Source organism: Hibiscus syriacus, unplaced genomic scaffold (assembly GCF_006381635.1).
Source record: "Hibiscus syriacus cultivar Baekdansim isolate YM2019G1 unplaced genomic scaffold, ASM638163v2 tig00110833_pilon, whole genome shotgun sequence".
Lineage (NCBI taxonomy): Eukaryota > Viridiplantae > Streptophyta > Magnoliopsida > Malvales > Malvaceae > Hibiscus > Hibiscus syriacus.
Window position 1 is genome coordinate 1,915,563 of NW_024062884.1, and position 21,667 is coordinate 1,937,229.

General features: G+C 34.7%; 1 protein-coding gene and 1 pseudogene across 2 annotated transcripts; both read right to left on the bottom strand.

Annotated features, from left to right (window-relative positions):
* Positions 1-5,692: 5,692 nt before the first annotated feature.
* On the bottom strand, positions 5,693-20,163 carry LOC120143174 (annotated as a pseudogene).
* LOC120143175 (probable protein S-acyltransferase 4) lies at positions 5,726-13,150 on the bottom strand. Of its 2 annotated transcripts, XM_039157567.1 has the most exons (7): positions 13,046-13,150; positions 12,578-12,981; positions 11,804-11,989; positions 10,910-11,218; positions 9,543-9,776; positions 6,200-6,739; positions 5,726-6,071 (listed from the first exon to the last, which is right to left on the bottom strand). In XM_039157567.1, the coding sequence occupies exons 2-6, from the start codon at positions 12,638-12,640 to the stop codon at positions 6,227-6,229; spliced, it is 1,305 nt and encodes a 434-aa protein (XP_039013498.1). In that variant the 5' UTR covers positions 12,641-12,981; positions 13,046-13,150; the 3' UTR covers positions 5,726-6,071; positions 6,200-6,226. The 2 variants fall into 2 exon arrangements, with proteins under 2 accessions (XP_039013498.1, XP_039013497.1); XM_039157566.1 differs by having other exon boundaries at positions 12,578-13,149.
* Positions 20,164-21,667: the final 1,504 nt, after the last annotated feature.

The window sequence follows — 21,667 nt, forward strand, 5'->3', positions numbered from 1 at the left end:
GTATCGATTCCCCTCTAACATTCTGGAAATTCATATTCGTTGAGGGGGTATCGATACCCATTGAATGGGTACCGATTCCTCTAGCCTAGAAATCCTATTTTGAGCTCGAAAATCATCTCCTTTCAGCTCAAATATACATATTTCACTCCCTTTAATACTCTTAGCTTTCATACACTTACTTAAACTAATTATTATCCATTCAATACCTCTAAAACTGAAAAAACTAATCATCCATATAGAATTTAAGAATCTTACTCAAATTCCAACTTGTTCTAATTTCAATTCTATCACCTCATACTTCTTAATTAACTTATTGACAAGTCAAAAATCTTATTCAAACTTCAAAAACTCATCCATATCAAAATTTCATCTAAAAACTCATTTTCCAAATCTATACCTAAAACACTTATCTTGTTGTCTTAATGTCATATAAGCTTTCCTTTAGCTTATATAACATCCAAACTTCCATTTCCAATCTAAAAATCAAAGAAACTACCAAGGTTCAGATTCTTACCTTAAACTTGGTCTTCACGTTTGGAAGAAGAGAATAGTGAAGATAAGAAAGAAGGAAGAAGAGATGAGAGGATTCTGGAAACATTTGTTTCCTACTAATGCCCCACGTGGGTTATAATATAACCCCTTAAAATGTTTAATTATAATTTTTCCTTACAAAAGACCATTTTGTCCTTAAATTCATTTCATATTTACTAACAATTATTTTTAAACTATATATATTTATTCTACTTTAATCACCAAATTCTGAATTTTTACAATTTAGTCACTAACCCGTTACTTAGGATGTTACAGTGTTACTGGTTTTGAATTTGTTATTGTTTCAAGAAATGGTTAAATGTGTTAAAGCTTTAAAGAGAAAAAGCTCAGAACGAAAAGTTTGGAGAAATAAAATCTCAGATGATTAAGAGAATTAGTGCTTCATAGAATTTTAGCGCCATCAAAGAAAGGTAGAGATTCTGGTTCAACTTTAAACCAGACATGAATTAGTTGTATTCTCCGTCAGAGAATCAAATCAGATGAGAGTTTGACAGACTCCAACCGTAAGTGTGATCTTGAAAGATTAAACAAAGAGTTAATTGAGGATACGTCAGGGTTAAAGACAACCCTTGTGAATTGGGTTAAAAGCTCTTTTAGAAGTTATGCAAATCGAAGCAGAAAGAGTATTTTAAATGGATTAAGTGTATTGCTAGAAATTAAAGAATGTGAAGGATAAGAAGTATTTTAAATGTATCAAGTGAGGTAGATATTGTTTTTGTATTTAAGATGGAAAGAGTTAGCGTGGGCTAACAAGATTATGGGATGGAATGTATTGAAATTACAAGATTTCAAGATATGGTAGGTTATGATAACCAAATATGAAGTGAATTTGGATACAGTTGTATACTGTGATTATAGTAAAGTGATAGAGTGAAGGAAGTGAGGATTCGAATGATTGAGTAAAACTAAGGATTGATAAGAAGAGTTTAAGTATGGGTACATCAATGATCAGTTTATAAATAAAGGAAGTTAGAATGTTAAGCTTGAATAATGAAAGTGACATGGTGTATGAGATTGAATGTTTATTTGATTAGTTGAATAAACTATTGTTGAAATAATTCTGACTGCAAAGAATGTATTTGAATGGTTCGATGAAGGTTTATGTTTTAGATTGGAAGAATCGATGTTGACTAACAGAGTTATAAGATAGTAGTGTATTAAAGTTAAAGGATTTGAAGATGATTTCAGGGTAAGCTAATTATGTATGGTGTGGATTGAGATATGGTTATGTATTTTAATCATTGAAATGAAAGGTAATAAAGGAGACAAGACATAATACTGTATATGAATGAGAGTATGGGTTCAATAAGTAAATTACACTGGGTTGATTTTAACTGAAATGATGTGTATGATTAATTTGATCAGGGCTTACGCCCTAGATTGAAAAGTTGTTATTAATTAGCTATAGTGGCATGGACGTTAGAATTATCAGATTTGAAGGAAACATAAAGTAAGTTGATCAAATGAGATACGAATCTGGATGTGGTTGTGTATTTTGATCATATAGATATGATATAGGCAAGGGGATAAATATTTATGTGTTTTAAAGAAAATTTTGATGGAAGAAAATACAAGCAAGATACGATAAGAATGAGGTTCTGTATAAGTGAAGTGATTAGTAAAGTTATAATGATATAATAAAGATTGGTAATCAGAGATGAGTTTAAGTGATAGGAAAAGAGTATGTGAACATGAAAGAAAGATATGATTGGTGTATAAGAAGATTTTGAGTTATGAAGGAAATAAAAGGATGAAGTTTAAAGAATTAGACGTGATAAAGATTATGTTGAGATATAGGTTATAAGTTTAACCAGAAGTAAGAAAGGTATGTCAGGTAATATGAGAAATTGTTTAGTTATGTAAAGTGTATGTTTAATCAGTTATGATGAAGATTTAAGGTTATGTTTCTTGGTCAAGTGAATGTAGTCAGAGAAATGAATAAAGATTTATATGTATTAAAGGAAGTTTTGGAGTCAGTCAAGTAAGGATGAAATAAAAGTTTGGTGATTCTTGAAAGACAATTGAAGATTTACAAGGAATTTGATTGAATTATGAGTTTGAGTAATAAGAATTAATGTTATTGTCTATCTGATAAGTGACATGATAGGAGATATAAAGTAAAAAGGTAGTCGAATAATTGGAAAGATAAGAACCAAGTTATTAAAGATGATACAAAAGATTAAGTTCAGAAAGCAGCATGAGAACGTTAGAAGATATGTCCTTCTCAGGATGTGCAGTGAAAATTCGAGGACGAATTTTTTTAAAAGGAGGGGAGATTTGTAACATCCCAAATTATGGGTTAGTGACCAATTTGTAAAGTTTCAGAATTTGATGACTAAAGTAGAAGAATGAAATAGTTTAATGACTATTGGATATATATGATGAAGGTTATTTAGTAATTATTAAAGGAAATAAAGGGTAAAATGGTCATTTGATCATTTATGGAATTAAAAAAAATGGATTTATATACGTGGAAAGGGAGAGAATTCTCCAGAGTTCTCTTCTCCTTTCTTCTTCTTCTTCTTCACGTGGAAGCCAAGAGCCAAAGGTAAGTTTCTTTGTTTATAAATGAATTGTTGATTTTAAGGTTGGGTTTTGATTATTAGATGATAACTAAGCTTAAGGAAAGCTTAAATCATCTTAAAAACAAAGGATGGTGGAATTAGGAGAGATTAAAGATTTTGAGTTTTTGAATGAAATCTTGAAATAAAGTTGATAAGTTGAATTTTAAGTTGAATTTGACTTGTCAATAGTTAAATTAAGAGATTTGGAGTAATAGAATTGGATTTGAAACATATTGCAAAATTGATGTAATTATTGAATTACGTATGGAAGATAGGATTTTAAGGTTTAAGATGAATTAAATGAATATAGATTGGTTTAAGTATGTGTACTAGAGTTAAGAATGAAAAAGGGGTTGAAATAGGAAGTGTTTAAGTTGAAATGAAGTATTTTTCGTGCTGAAAATGTAATTCTGGGCTAGGGGAATCGGTACCCATTCAAGGGGAACCGATACCCCTTCAAGCGAATAAAATTTCCAGAATGTCATGGGGGAACCGATACCCCCACAAGAGGGAACCGATTCCCCCTAAAGGAAAATTGTAAATATTGGTTTAATAAGTTCGTTTAAGTTGTTAGTATCAAATTACAAGGTGTAGGTATCTAATAATTGTCTTAAAATGTATAATTATGTAGATTCAGAGCCTAAACGAGTTCCGGAATCATTGACAAGTAATATCGATAAAAAGGGAAGATAAGAGATTGGAATGGACTAGTGAGGCCAGGTGAGTGCAATTTCATGGTACTTATGTTATCGAATAAGCATTGGCTTGCAATGAGCCAGTGACGGAGTTACTATGGTAATAAGTAACTCTTAAAATATTATTTGATTTGTGAATTTTATGTATGCATGAGTATATGTGACATGATTTATATGATTCATATGATATGTGATACTGAACTACATGAATATATGAGAATATTATATCAGTTGTGTGATATGTTTGACATGTTATTTTATGTGATACGTGTTTACATGATCACAAGACATTAGTTATATGAAAGAGAAAGTATATGGGATATGTGAAAGTGAATCCTATGTTTATATGGATATGAACTCATATGAGAATGAATATGAACTACTTGATTACATGTATATGTAAAGGAAACCATGAGCCTATATGAATATATGATATGGTTACATGAATATGAAAAAGGATATAAAAGATAATACCCATGTTATGTGTCATGAGAGCTAGGGGTATAGTTGGCATGCCAAGAGTCGAGGGTACCTATGTTCTACGGAACATATGGACAGAATTACCTATGTCTTTCGAGACATATGGACAGTATACCTATGTTCTAAGGAACATATGGACAGTTCACCTAGGTTCTTCGGAACCTATGGACAGTTGCCGAGGATCTTTATGACCTCTTGATAGGTCCTGCGGGACATTGATCGAGTTGTGGTGACAGCATATGTGTGCACAACCTCAATGTACTCACATACCTTAAGTTCTCAATAGTGTACATGGGTTAATAAAGAGAGTAAACAAGTATACTAAATGTGATATGCATATGTGACTTGTTATATGGAATAGATTATATGATTTACATAATGATATATGTGCATGTGTGTACATGTTGCAGAAATTATATATATGTGCTTTTATATGATATGATTATAATACTAATTGCTCATGCATTTGATATGAATTATAGTTGTATTACATGTTTATATGCCTCACTAAGTCAACGACTTAGCGTGTGATTGTTTCACATGTAGGTTTCGAGAAGAGTAACGAGCAATGTGGAGCAAGACAGGTCAGTTCTCCTTACCAAATGTCAGATCAGAAAAGAGGTGAATAATACGTATTTTAATAAATAAAGTTCTAGTTGGCATGTAATCAAAAGAATATATATATTGTATAAACTCTGAATAGTTTTGTAAACGTTTTGAATAAGTTTTAAGGTTATAAAAGTTTTAAATTACTCACTATTTTATACAAGTACATGTTTTGAAAAGTCAATGTGACACCTCAGACTCGTATCCGGGTCGGGTATGGGTTGGGGTGTTACAATCACGTCATTAGAGAGTTAACGACAAAGTGAGCAAAATAATTCAATCTGTAAAGTTCCACGAGCAAAATAGAAACGGTGAGCAAAACAGGAGAGAGAGTGAAGTTTAATGAGGAACGATGTAATTTACCATTTTAATAAAATAATAAAAACGTCATGTCACAAAAATTATTAATAAAATAAATTAGAATGATTAAAATAGAAGCAAACTGAAAGTTAACCAATTAAATCGAAAATTTTTAAACTTTAATACCGAAATAAAAGTGAGAAGATAGTTGAATGATGAATGATGCAATTTACCCATAAAAAGGTGTCAAGTGCAAATCACCCGTTAAATTTTTAACAACGAGGTACTAAAACGAAACAAAAATTAAACATTAGTTTAGATATGATTTTGAAAATATTAAAAGTTTAGATATTAAAACAAACAAAAATTGATAGTTTAGGTACTAAACAAGTAATTTACCATTTTTGAATAGTCTTAATTCAGGATCAGCAACCTGGTGGGTTTCAAGATGAATTACTTAATTATAAAACATGCATTTTAATTCAAAAAGAAAAAAAGAAAAGAAAAGAAGAATCGACATGATGACACACTCGTAAAATTTGGAATCTTGATTAAGGTGTGTACCAAGTAATATTCCTACAAAATAAATAAAAAATTACATGCCACACAAACCAAGTAGTAGTTCTAACCGATGAAACATGAATCCCTATACTCTCAAGCATGCTATAAGAAATGATAAAACCTACAACACACACTACAACCTTTTCTCTTGAGTTTCAGCATTATTTCTAGCAAACCACAACATTTACAGCTTACAACAACCAATAAGTGTTTGGTACATCCATATAAACACATATATTTACCTTTTTTTTTTGAGCTTGTATGTATGTATCTCTATTTTCAACAACTTACAGTCCACCGAAGCTGCGTACCGCTGCAATGTCACAAGAAAAGGAGACGATTCACATCAATTTCAAAATACTCAACCCCAAGCAACAAACACTCGTTTAATTAGTAATAGATTTTGATCTAAAAAGGAGAGAGAAACTGAAGATTACATACATTGACAGCGTTGTTAGATGAGACTTGCTACATTCTCGCTTGTTCTGACGTATCGGTTTCATTTCTTGCAGTTTGGCTTTCCATAAATTCTCCAACTCCATTTTGAAAAGCTGCACTGTCGTCGGTTCTAACTTTTCCATCATCCCCTGGAATGGAGATTTCAACAGACTGTTTCACATCATGCCCCTCCATAAACAATGAATCCATAGGTCTTTCCCCTTCGATCTTTACCATCATTTCATCCTCCAAATCATCAAAATCCAAATTTCTCAAAATTTCAGGTAGTGAATAACCAGTCTCCTCAGCAAGCCTATTTCCCATCTCAATATCAATTTTCTCTTTTGAGCTAATTTCACCTTCAGCAAAGCTTGGTGTCATGGATCCAATAATTATATGCTCACTTTCCTCCACAAATGAACGAAAATTATTCAATGAAGGTGGCATCTTGGAAAAAAACATTTCATGAAAATTTCTTCTTGTTCCCTTGTTATATGGGTTTTCCTTTTTATCATATCGATAACGGAAGTTCTCGTACGTAGTCTGTTAAAAATGGATAAGAGGGCAATCAAATATTTTTTTTGATAGGAATAGGAAGCCTCGTTAAATTCCTCCCTCATAGTTGACCCTTTCCTAACAGAAAGGATCAAGTAATAGAGGAAGGAAAAGAGTGCTCATTTTATTACCAAACCGGAATTACATAAGACTTAACAATACATCATATGAGTTTACATAAGACTTAACAACTTCAGCTACTTCAAACTACAGCCACAGAAAAATAAAGTAGAACTAAAAACATACAATCAACCGATGTCCTAACCCAACAAAAAAGAGAAAAAAATAAATATAAGGTAGAAATACAGGCATATATAAGCTCTAGCATGGTTATCTACAAGATCGTGTAGGTCGGACACAAAGCAAAACAAAAATACTAGCATACAACAATAATAATGACATTATGGTTGAGATAGTATTTCTTTTAGGGGAGGTTTAGAACTGTTTATATTTGATGGTTGCCACTATATCACTATTTAGTGTATATTTATTCCCTAAATAAAGGGGATATACATATTCCTTAAGGTAGCGTTTGGCAACTTGAATTTCAGAATTTTTTATTTGGATTTCAAGTGTGTAAATTGAGTATTAATATAATTAAAAATATAACATCGATGATTATTTCTGAAATCCTTGGCTTTGTTATATGCCTATATAGTAGCGATTTTGAAATTCCTAGTTTATATTTGGATTTGATTAATCCAAATTTGTATACTTTTCAATTGTTCATCAATATATTATATTGAATTTAACTGTGTCTATATATGCATTTCATTCCTTATCATTTACAGAGTTCACCTATAAATTGTAGATCCACATGTTCACCTATAAATTGTAGACTCCCACCTAACTTCTCCTAGAGTGTAGAACTATAGATCCACATGTTCACCTATAAATTGTAGTGTTTTTTATCAACCCAATTTAAAAAATAAATAAAGAGTTCCTTTCATTTTTTTGCGGGTGAGATATCTCGGATTTCAACGATGATGGAAAAAGGGTTGGATGTGACTGACATAGTTAGACGTCCTTCAAACAAAAGAAACACCATATTGACTTCTAATGGCTCCGCTTTTATCATAAATGTGAAACCTAGTGTTTTAACTTATCGAAACCAAGGTCTTGATATTATAAAGTAACCTCATAATTTTGATAAAATGGCACTGGGGAGGAAACACGTACAGAAGAACTCCTTGTTTACTCACGGAGGAAACAAATCTGAAGTAATCAGATGCAAATTGTTTACGACCAAAGTAAATCTTAATAGATCAATAGCTTGTCTTGTTGCTAAAAGGTATGCTCAAACTTATGGTGTTGACTACTCAAACACTTGTCCAGTAGCTAAATTACCTTTTTTATTATTATTAATATCTACGACAACTACCTATGATTGAACTTTACATCAGCTAGATATAAAAATGCCTTTTTCACATGGTGACCTTAAAGAAGTTTATAGGGAGCAACAACCTGGGTTTGTTGCTTAAAGGGAGCACGGTAAAGTTTGTCATCTTCGCGAATCACTATTAAGATTTAAAAGAGTCCTCACACTTGGTTTGGTAGATTTAGTGAGGTAGCTCAAGTATTTGGGTTGAAGAGTAATTGTCATTATTGGAAGCAATACCGCATGCATTTTATCTCTAAAATATTTTCTTCAGGGATTAGATTTTGATTTATTTTCTTTCCATTTTCTAACATTTATAACACGTTTAAACATTTGACTTTTAAGAGAAATATACAAACAAGAATTCTTCTCTTTTCACCTCTCTCTTTTATAGGATTGATCTATTGTTATCTTTGATGTTAAGTACTTATCTTTCATCAATTAAAACATCATTGCTGAAAAAACTCATAATACTCAGCTCTCATCTTGATTTTCGGTTTTTTCTTCTAATTTCTCTTCTCAGATATGATATAGAAAAAGGAGGTAGAAACAAGAAGAAAATCTAACATGGAGGCAAAGTAGCAAAAACCGTAAGGCATTAGTAATAGGAAAATAAGCAAAACATAAGTTAACAAAAAAAAACCTAAATAATTAAATGCAATAAATATCTACCCATATAATTACAATTATGTGACGTAAAATCTTGAACAATTTAGCCCTTCAAGCATCTTATTTTTATCCTGCATTACTTTGGATATCAAGTTTCTCCTCAACCTTTTTAACCACATTCTTAAGATTACTATTGCACTATCTGGATTTGTATGGCAATCAAGAATTTAAAGAAAACGTTCAAGATTCAAGTGTCTATTTGCCAGCTTATATACCAACTTCTTTGTTCTAGAAAGGTAGCAAGGCCAAACAAGGTTTTTGAAAATCAACTTTGGTTTCTATATAAACAAAAAAAGAATTTCTAAAGGTTAGAAGGCTGAAACTTCAAGTATAGAACAAGAGTTGCAATGACAAGTTCATATAACGCCTCCGTCAAATGCTTAAGAGGAAAACAAATATTCTTAGTTATTTAAGATAATTTCAATCTAACAACACTTTTCCAATAGCTCTACCTCAACGGCATTTTTTACAACTATTCTGGGGTCAAATTGGCTCAATGTATCCAATAAGAAAGTGGTGAAACTAACAAAGGACACAACGACAAAAAGTATAAGTTACAGACAAGATTTAAGAATGCATTGAACAACAATGGCCCAAAATGTTTTGCAGACTGTTATACAGCCAGCCAATTTAAGATTTGCCATATCAGTCAAAGTGTATATAGTGATGACAAATATATAATATGATAATGAATGATCAGTATATATTTCTTCAGAAAGACATGAACTTTGAGAAGGAACTTACTTGATTAGTGCAAATCAGATAGAAATGGAAAACTGTAAGACCACCGACGAACCACACAACTACGAAGCAGTAGACTATTAGAATTACGGATAGGACATCATGCGACATAGCCTTCCAAAGATTGCCATCACTGTCAGCTTCCTTTTCAAGGAGATTGATCCAAGAACAAACAAAGACATGTAAGCACAAGATGGTTGCGGTTGATATAAACATAAAGAAGAACCGATAGTTCCGCTGCAACCAACACACAAGTCAGAAGCACCATTAGTTTCAACCGCAAATAAGTGATTTACAACATTTCAAATTATATGACTGAAAATCATTAATTTAGAGATTATATACAAGATCACGCAACAAATTTGACTTGGGGTAACGGATAACCCTGTTGGTATGATAATTTTACAACTTGTGTCATTTTGCAGAGTTTTAACCTTAATAAATAATAATCCTGAAGCCAATAAGAAAAGATATGGTACATCCTAAAGATTAAAATTTCCCACGAGCAGACGCATGGCCGGCCACTCATGTAAAATACCCTCAACAAGATGAATGGAAATTCCACAAGTGTTTTTTGGGTATGAGAAGCACCATTTAAAATGTTCATATTGTTAATATGATACAGAATTACAAAATGGTGATATAAAAGACATAGGTACTCGAGCAACATTTTAGGGTGAATGGATTTAAGACCATGATCAACTAAACATTTAATAGAGTTCTAAGATGTGTTCCTTTTGGTCAGTTTGCAAATTTTATTTAATTTTCTCTTCATTAAGTGTTGCAGATATTGGTATTCTTGATCTACTGATAATTACAAATTAGGAGTCCACAAATTTTGCTTTATACTTCCTATACATTTAGATATTAGACATAGTTTGTGATTCAGTTTTAGGTCAATTAATTATAAGATTTATGATTCTAGAATTATTCTCACAGAATCCCAAGTATGTTTGCTCAGTGAAATCAAGTCCAAGTCAGACTCTGGAATGCTAAATTTGAAGCTGATAAATCTCCTTATTATCCTCATTCAGATTTTAAATCATCCTCAATCAACTGGACTGTTCATCAAAATTTTATCTTAAACGCTAATTACTTTTCACCTTACGAAACAGCCTCTAAATAGTTTTTGTCTGCCTTGTTCTTTTCATTGCAGCATTAATGCCCTAATAAATTAAGGCCCAGTACAATTTTTACTTCAAACTTATACTATAAAAGAATATTTATCACAAAGCCTGGTCAATACCATGTTTATGCCAATCTAATTCAAGTCATGTCAAGACAAATCTTTAATGCTCATTATTCAAGTGCTTCCTACCAGTAAGTACATTTAGTTGATAAAAAGGTTCACAGAGGAAAGTTAAACTTACTATTCCAATGCATTGACCAACCCATGGGCAGTGATGATCAAACCTTTGAACACAGTTGTTGCATATGGAACAATGAGATGCTCGGGGAGGACGATAAAGTAAACAGGTGTCACAGTACTTTACTTTCACAGTGTGGCCATTAACCATTACATCTTTGGTACGAGGAAGTTTTAAATGAGGAGTTCTACCATTGACCCACTCCATAGATGGGGTAGTCTCTTCAAAAGCTTCATCTGATTCGGGGGGTTTTGAATTTCTGGGTAGAATTCCAGGATCTCTACCAGAGGTACAGAAGAGAAACACAAGGTCCTGCAAAAATTGACTTCCATATTAATTTTATATTTTCTTTTGGGAAGTGCAGTTTCACACAAAAAGCATAATGTAGTAAAAAAGTAATTAAATTTCAAATAAAGAGAAAAATGGTCATACATACCATTCACCAAAACCAATGATAAAACACCAAACAACAATGCAACGCGTAAATGAAATATAATGTAGACAAGCGCCAAGGCATACAAAAGAAAGTTAACCGATAGCTACTTGCATGAAAGAAGCTACGTCTTGCATAAAAAGTGTCTTCATGCAAACACAATCAAGTCCGGATTGAATGTCCACCAAAGAAAATTGTTCACAAAATGTAGATTACTTAAGTTCTTGATCACCTTTAAGAGCTTATAAGTTGTTGCTCAAGTACAGTGGAATAAAAGATAAAGTGCAAAAACTTAAAAAAGAAAAAAAGAAAAAAAAAGCTCTACATAAGGATGTAAAACATAATTAAATGGAATACCCATGCTGGTAAATTGTAAATTAATGGTTTGAAAACTATTTGGCTGGCATAATTCTTAAGCAGTGACCACCAACACCACGAGAAGTTGAATCAAAAGGAAGACTAACCAGTACAGAGAGCAAAGCACCCAGAATTAATATGGAATAATCGCGACCAACATTGGTATTTTCATGTTTGATCTTTATATACATCCTTATGCAGAAAGCAATTGCAGGTGCAGCAATAAGAAATGTGGATAGAAACAATGATGCAACGTCAGGACCAAAGATCAATCTCCCGGCAAAAAAGAATCTCTGTTAAAACATAATGAACAATACAAACCACTTTCAATAATATACTTTGTCACAACAACAATAATGACATGTATCAGCTACACTTCTGATTAAGCAAACATGATTATGATCATGGTTTTACACAAAGATTAGGAAGATATTTGGATTTTATTTTTCCTTTTTTGGAGGGCCTGAGCAAGTAAGAAGAGAAGGTAAACATAAATAAATATTCAGATAGCATTCAACAACTCAACTCTCAATATCATATGCTCATATTTTCCAGTAGCTGATGTTACAGATTCTCATTAAACTCAAGAAAGCTTCATCCATTCATCTTCCACCCATCCATCATCAGTACTATGTTCAGATATTATTTAATTTAATCGGAAAGAATGAAAATCGACATAATTGCAAAATCTCTTAATCAATCCAGACAGACTCAGAATTAGTGCTAACGGGAATGCTTGTAAATTATAACCTTTGTCCATGCAATTGTTTGGTAGAAAAACAAGCAAAGGAATACCAGTGTCTCAAAATCTAAACTTACACGACCAAAACAACCCTAATCGCAAATTAAAGGAGAGAAAACATCAACAAGAAGAAACTCACATTGCTCCCCTTCCAAACTTGATAAAGCCTCTTGGTTTTAGTAGGATCATCATTCGGTGCCATAGAAGATTGATTCGACGATTGATGATAAAGAAAGAAAAAAGCAAAACAAAAACCCAGAATAATAACTAGTAATCGATCACTAATAACGCCTCCCCCAAATAAAGGGTAAACCAAAGCTCGTTCCTCATCTTCCAATTGCGAATCAACAATCAACAGTGACGATAGATGCCAATGTGACTCGATCAATGATCAGTGAAGAGAGACGAAGAGAGAATCGTCGGATTAAAGCAGGAGCTGCCCTCCCTCGTCTCTCTGCCAACATTACAACACCGAAGACGGATTGTACCAAGCTAATGATATCGATATCCTCCTCCTTTTTCTCTCTCTTTCCTTGTTTTTGGCTAAAAAACAGAGAGAGATAAAAACATATATATAAAAGAATGAAGAAGAAAAAAGGGACAAAACCTTGTTGCCTGCCCTTCTTCTCCAATCTCTATGTAGAATTCCAAAGAATTTGTTCTTTCTTTGATTTCTATACAAAATAAAAATAAAAAAAATGGGGAAGGAAATGAATGGAATAACGCAGGCGAGTTACAAACAAAACACGCTGAGTTGCTGAGTTGGGCGAATGCTTCAATTCCTCGCGGCTTTTACGCGCCTACTCTTCGCTTTCTGATACTTATTGTACACTAGTACTTACAGCTAATACTACTATTTTTTTATATTCTTGCACATAACAATATTTGTTTTGTTTATTGTTAAAAACATATATTGGGTAAAGTACACATTTAGTATCTATATTATTACGTTTATTCAATTTTAGTACTAATTTTTTTTAAAAGAGTAAATTACAAGTTTAGTACCTAAACTATCAGTTATGATTCACTTTAGTATCTAAACTTTCAATTTTTCTAAAGCATACCTAAAGTTTAGTTTTTATTTCATTTTAGTATCCCGTTCAAAATTTAACATTAAGTTTTAAAGGGAAAAAAATGAAATTTTAGATACTAAAACGTATCAAAACTGATAGTTTAGGTATAAACGTGTTAAATTTTTAACGACGTGTACTAAAATGAAACAAAAACTAAACTTTAGGTATGGTTTTGAAAATATTAAAAGTTAAGTACTAAAACATACCAAAATTGATAGTTTAAATACTAAATGCGTAGTTTACCATTAAAAATAATTATATATTCAAATATTTTTAAATAATCATCATAATTTATAGATGCCGACAATCAATTGGTCTATTGAGATGAGACACTAGATCTCTTAATTAAGGTTGTGAGTTTAAATTCCGACGTTTATGAATGAAGCATATTAGCCTGAGAAAATCGCCCTTACATCTGCAATACTCGATTTAGATTAGTCGATAAATAGATAAGATAACAAATGATAATAAAAAAAATATAATTTATAGATTTCATTAAATTTGATGTAAGATCAGGCCTTCAGTTCTTAAGAAGGAATAAAATTTGAGCGTTTGCAATGAAATTGAGCGTATTGTAAGGCACTTCATAGGGAGCTCTTCTTCTCCTACTACCAAAACTCCCTTAGTCAACCTATTCAATGCGGTAGCCTTGGCATTCACCGGACTTATGATCACAACAAGGCGTTCATACTGAAGGTTGGCCATGCTTTAATCACCAAACCAATGACTCTTTGGGTTCAACTTCTACGGGAGAAATGTAAAACGGTGGAGCGACTCCCTCTTTGTATCCGGCGTCATCGCTGCTCGAGCCTTTGGCTTTGGGTTGCTAACATTTGAGCGATCTTCTCCCTAACTTAGCGTGGAGCCTTGGTAATGGTAATCATGTTTCTCTGTGGCACGACGTATGGGTCCCCAGCCTTGGCCCTTTAAGTAATCACGTCATCAACCCCTTATCAATGGAATCCTTCACTCGTATTTTTGATCTCACGGAAGGCAATAGTGCATGGGATTTAAATCTTCTTTCCTTCATATTTCAGCCGGCTGCTATTCCTCGGATTCTCTCTTTCAAATGTCCATCCCAATCTGACATTGATGACACTTGCTATTGGAGATGGACCCCTCAACACAAGTTTGAAGTGAAATCAGCTTACAAAGCTCTTGTTGGCCATCAATGGCGTGATCCTAATCACTTATGGAACATGGTCCGGCGTCTCCCTATACCCCAGAGAATCCATGTCTTTATATGGGCTGCTTCTCAACAAAAAATCAAGTTATTACTCCCACGACTACGATTATTCGCCACAGCAGCCTGTGGGCAATCCACTATCACCAAAATCATCAGCCCAACAATGCAACTCCAACAACCAACGGCATTCCTATGGCAGCTAGCCTAAACCTCCCCATGGATGGATTGCTCTTAACGTTGATGGAATAGTTGACAATTCTGGTCAAAGCTCCATAGGGGGCTTATTCCGTGACACTAATGGCTCCCGGATCTATGGATTCTCACGTTCAATTGGTATAACAACTCCTTTACAAACTGAACTTTGGTCTATCTACGACGGTATGAAACTCGGCTGGTCTCTTGTGTTCGAGTTCTTACAAGTTCAGACGGACTGCTCTCATCAACTCCCCCAGATGCCAACTCCAGCCCGCATGCTCCCGTTCGTGCCATCGCCTCCCTTCGGAACCAAGCTTGGGTAGCTGAATTTATCTAGATTCCACGTGAAATCAACCTCCCAACATATCACCTCTCCGAGATAGCAGCTCCACAGCAAATTGAGCTCTCTACTTATGATTCTCCCCCTCATTCGATTCTTGAATTGTTATCGAAAGAGTCATGCGGCTCTCTTGTAAACCCCATTGAGGATGATAGCTAAATAAAATTTATCTCTTTCAATTCAAAAAAAAAAAAGGAATAATTTTTTTTAATTTTTATTATTGATATTATTATTAGATCAAACATTAAAATATTAATATAATTAAAATCTTATAATAAATAATAAGAATTTTATGTACATACACTTACTTTTTTTCTTCTTCTCCATGACATCACTTTTATATATATATACACATATATATATATAAGCATTTAGTGTTCTTTTTATTTGCATGTACATGGATTTCTTATAAATATATAATCTTATTTATTTACTTTTATAATATTAAATATTAAATTATTATTATTGTTACATTGGGGGTTTTATTCTACTGTAAAATTAGGCTAATAATCCAAACGGATTAATTATTCGACTCAATAAATCAACCTCAACAATATTTTACATTCTACAACATTTGCTACGGTATAGGCCTAACTCGTCAACCCCACGTAACGAGTTTGCACGGAAATTATTAAATTATGAATTATTTGATTATTCAAAACAGTAATTTTATAATTGCTTTAAGTTATAATTTTGACAATTCCTTCAAAAAAAATGTTAATTACTCAACGGTACCAAAATATGGCATGAAGCACAGAGAGAGAGAGAGAACCATATCCATAAGAAATGAGTAAACTATTCAGTGAATACATGTAAACATCATACAATAAGAACAAAACAGCTGGGAAACATACATTAAGAACAGAACAACAGGGAAACCAGTTTGTTCGCCGGACCGATCGCATGCGAACTCGGTAAAATTGCTGATAAAATATGTTCCCATGGCGACATGATCTATTGAACATGCCTAGTTTTTTATCAGCATATCAGTCTGTAGAGGATTAAATAAGGGAAAAAATAAAGGAATACCATTGAACTGATTCACCTTACACAAAGAATGTCCGATCAAGGGAACTGAAACGATCCTCCAATCTGGTTCGTGTTCGATGGGGGATTGATTGCCACCCAAAGGAGGGATATGGTGATGGCCATAAGACCCGACCACACGAAGACTATGGTTGGTGTCCTCCCTCTTCTTCCCCATAAGCCCTTTGGCAAAAGGGTACAGATGAGCCAGAACCCAGAAACTGAAGAAAACTCCACCTAGCAGCCGACTCCACTGAGGAATAACGCTGTAAATTGTTCGGCTAAACCCGACTGCTATTGCTATTAAGTTGACCATCATGATCGTGATCGGGGGTATCATCAAGGATGTCCATTTGACAATGTAGAGATCAGCAAACTCGTCGTCCACATCGTCTCCTGCTGATTTTGAGGTCAATGTGAAAGAAATCTCAATCCCGGCGATCACTTTCAACAGCCCTTGAAGCACGGCAGCAAGATGCGCGCTTGTTCCACCTATCAACCAAAACTGCTCATTTCTCCACCATTTTTCTAGTTCAATGCCGGACCACTTAATTTCGAGCACAGCTAGCAAACAAAGAGTAACTGTGATGATGAGGAGGTAGGTAAGGAAAGTGACATTGAGGGTCTGGACAATGAACTGGCCGGAGAAGAGCGAAAGAGCAGGGAGGAAACAGTAGACAATCAGGAAAATGGAGGTGAAGGGATAGATTCCAACATTAAGATAGGCAATTCTCTGTAGGAACTTCATTCTAGGACTGGCAAGGAGAGCATTGTTACGGGAGAAGAAAATCTCGACGGAACCAGTGGCCCAACGCAAGACTTGGTGAAGCCTATCAGTTAGGTTGATTGGAGCAGTTCCTCGGAATGCATCTCGCTTTGTCACGCAATAAACCGATTTCCATCCTCTGTTGTGCATTCTATATCCCGTAACGACATCTTCAGTAACAGACCCATAAATCCACCCAACACGCTGTCCCCACTCGGTCTTGTCCTCGTACCAGCATGAGATGACACTTATTGCCTCTGCAACAGTTGAGGCATCGAGAAGATCGCGAGGAATGGTGAGAGCACCAGGTGGGCGCCCGTTCTTCACAGCCGGATGATCGGCAAGGGGCCGACCTTGAAACTCAGCAACTGGAATTGAATCGATGAGAAATGTCGAGTTCCCAAACCTCCTAGGTAGCAGGTAGAGGTTCATCTCCTCATCATCAGAATCGCCCATTCTCAGAGCATGGTTCTCCTCTGGGCTGTGCGCTATTGAGGAATGCTGCTTCTTACGACCAAAAAAGCAGCAGCTGCAACAACCAGAGTAGTGTTCTTTTGATCGTGGTGGGTCAAAGCCATAAAGGGCAACCCTCCGAAAGAGGCATCCAGTTCCGACATAGACAGGGCCCATAAGACCATCAAGAGCTCGCATGTTCACATCAAAGAAAACAGTATTGTTATTGGCATATCGATCAGAAGGGTCAATCCCCTCAAACCTTTGAGGGAACTGTACATAACAAAGACGATCACCTCCTCGATCCATCATGAAGCACATGCCTTCCCTCATCGCCTGAGAGTTATAGATATAGTGATCACAGTCGAGGTTCAGGATAAATGGGCCATTGGACATGATTGCAGATGCCCGAACAAGGGCATTCATGGCACCTGCCTTCTTGTTGTGATCATATCCCGGGCGTTTCTCCCGAGAACATAAACAAGCAAGGGACGAATATCAACATCAGTTAGATCAATGAGCCTATCCTCGGCAGTTCCATGTAATGGTTCATCACTGGGTGGTTTCAGCATCACCTATGAAATAAAATATTTAAGATATCAAGAAAAGAAACGTCGGCGGCTCGAATTCCCATTACTTTATCTATAACAGTAAAACATCCTAAATCTAAAAATTACCAAATCCAAAGCAAACAAAGGGTGAAAATATGGTCATTCAATGTACTAGTTGAACGTGTGAAAAAAAATATCTTCCGACCATATACATACATATATACATACCTGTATTATACCAGCATGGTCGCCCTTGGAGTGCTCGGCAGCTGGATTTAACCAAGTCCCAGGCCAATGAGTTCCATCAGCCATCCATGTAGCTTTCAGGATCTTCAGTCTCTACGGGTTCATCTTCCCTGTTCTGTCTCTGCAGCTTCATTGCCTTGATTTCCTCCCTTGCATGAAATGCATCAGACCTACGGCGTATGGAGTCTGGCAAACCATTGATACGGACCTTGAATTCATCATACTCACGTTTAACTCGTCGACGGTCCTTGACAAAATCTGGTTTGACTTTATTCTTGTAAGGATCTCTCTTCAGGTTGAAGTAAGATTCTGGGTTCCTGGGTTCAATATCATGTTTACGACAAAACGGAACCCACGTATTAGCAAAACTTGCTGCTTCAGCCATGGCCTCGAAAGTTAAGAGTGCTCCTCCGTCATCAGAAACATAACAAGCAAGTTTTTCAACAGGGTAATCTGCAGCTAGAATTGACAAGATAGTGTTTGCAGTGACAAGAGGGGGTTCTTTCTCAGGATCAGCAGTAGAGACAAAGACATCTATGCCCGGAAGGTCAGATTTTCCAGTAGGATTGTTAGGGGTTGGTGTTTCGAATTTGTCTTTCAACACGTTAAGGTCTGTAGCACGATTGATAGGGCAAAGCTTGGGCAATTGGTCGAGAAGCCATGAAAAAGCGAACCAAATTTCACAAACCACAGACATTCCCCATAGTCAAATAGCATCGTTGTTTTGATGTTTGACCCTCCAAGCCAAAAACAATCCGAGAACAACAATTCGCACAAAAATTAGAAGCCTGCAAGTATGGAAAGAAAGGTTAAAAGGTAATGAAACAAAAAGGAAATGCATGATCAATATTGTCACCTTCCTATATTTATTAGTACATTGTGCAATCGTATTAACCTACTGAGCATAAATGTGGTAGAAAAACACAGCTCAAATATTCAATGAAAAATAAAAGCTCAAGTTTGTTACATGTAGGATGATATAGAACCGATAAGGGCTGAGAATAGCTGCTGGTATTTTTAATTTCCGAGTAAGTGGCCTCCATGGTTTGCTCATCAGTTCTATTGGTTCAGCAACTTCATCATCTTTTCCATTACCTATATTACCATCCTTTGGCCATATAGCATTGCCATAACCATAAGTCCCTCTCGTCTCAAACAGCCAACGATTGTGATCGAAATCTCCCGTCTGACTCCTCATCAACGCTGATTTTGTTGACTTCATTAAAGACAACCTCCTCTCCATTTTGGACATTGTACCAGGGGGAGGAAGTGGAAGCGGCCTTGAATTATTATCCACTGCCGTTTCATCAAGATCTGTGTTCTTATATGGCTCCTTACATCCAGGGCATATTCCACCCCCTGATTTCACTGCATCAATGTAACAATCCCGACAAATTTTGAAATCACACTCACAAGGGAGAATATCGGCACCGCGTCCATCACTCATTACATTCGAGTCACACCCAGGAATCGCACATGAAGATCCTTTTGCACCAGCCATCTGTGGATGGTTTGCTTCAGACTCGATAACCTTGTCCATTAGATGTGCCCGCGTTACACTATTGAACCCACCGGTAAAAAGTGAATTCGATACATACTGCTCTTCAACCTTCTGAGATATAGAAGGGTCCACGGGTTGGTTGTCGGGGGTGGGGGGTATATGCACTGTATAGTTCATGAAATCAGTGCTACCAAGCTCACTATCGAGATCATCCCTTGAATAGCTCACATAACGACCGGAGGAAGTTCTCCGCCCAAAAGTCACAGATGGCGGCATAGGAGGCTTCTGCAACTCTGCTGTGTCAGAGGAAATCGACAAAGAAGATCGACTCCCTTTGTAAGACTTTGATGCCATTTTTTCAGCTCTAGCAGAGATTTATCCTTGGATTCTACAACATCAACATAAAAGCAACTTAAAATACCAATGATATGGAGAATTCAGCGATAGATGGTACAGGTATATAAATCATACGACTTTACAGTCAAATCATGTCAACATCTGCAATAAAAATGGAATTACTTTTCCTACAACAGATCTATGTTTAAACTGTGCAACAAGATTCTTAGCTGCCAAGAAAAAGTAAATGCAACAGCGCGTGGACCCAATTAAGCAAACTGTTCCTACTAAGCTCAGATCAAACAATAACACTTATCCAAAACTTCTTTTTTCCCCTTTTCTTGCTCCCACATTTTCCCATAAACCAAACAAATTGACCCCCAAGAAAACGAAAACTTGCATAAACCCAATTTGCCTTTAAGGAAGAAAAGATCAAAAAATGTCTAAAACAAAGAAGAGAAAAAAAAACAGATCTTAAGCATAGCATTAACAACGCTAACATGGTTAAAAGCTCACCTTTTTATTAATTTCTTTAGATCCCTTCCTGATTCTAATCTTGACAACCACTTTTTCAAATCAGAACTTTTCTTCCCATGTTTCTCTCATTCGTTGATTTCAAACTGCTATCTGCTAATAACTCCTAAAGAAGGGAGAGACCACAAGCACTAACACATGACAAAGGGTGAACTTTATAGTTACCCTGTCATGAAAGAAAAAGAGAACAAAAAAAGATAGGGTTTTTTTTTTGTAATGAAAATGAGAAGCTTCTTTGTAATGGGGTTTTATTGAGAAGTGAAGAACATGCAGAACAGATAAAGGAAATAATGAGTTGGACTGAGTTGGAACGCCGGTTACTGTAAAATATTGTTAACTGCTACTGCCCTGATCAGTCCTTCACCGGCTGCCCTCTGTAATACTTTACACACAGATTTGTTGCATTTTTATTTTGTTCTTGAGTAATAAATATTTTGGAGTAGGTATTTGGTGTTTGATTTTGGACAAAGATGTGATTTTTTATGAGAAAAAAAGGGTAAAGAAAAAGACTCATTAGCCACTATTTACGGAGAATGATTGCATTAAATTGAGGCCAGTTTTTTTTTATTGTCATGATTTGAATATAATATAAAGGGTATTGATGGGAGTAAAACGTTTATAACATTTTAAAGGGCAAAATACATCATTTCTCACTTAACTTTACATTCTCTCTTATTTCAATCACTACACTTTTAATTTTTCTAATTTATTCACTGAATTTTTAAATTACTCCTATTTTGATCCCTCTAAATTATTTTATAATTATTTTTGTATGACATGACATTTTTTTTATTATTTAGTATAAAAATAATTTCAAAGATCGACAGTGGGCAATATTATTTTAAGTTTTTTTAAATTTAATAATAAAAAATATTATTTTATTATTTATTTTAACTTTTTATATTTAATAATAATAAAAATACCACATCATAATAAAATAATTCAGGATCATCAAAACATAAACAATTTAAAAGTTTAGTGAGTAAAATAGGAGAGAAAGTAAGATTCGAAGAATGATGTAA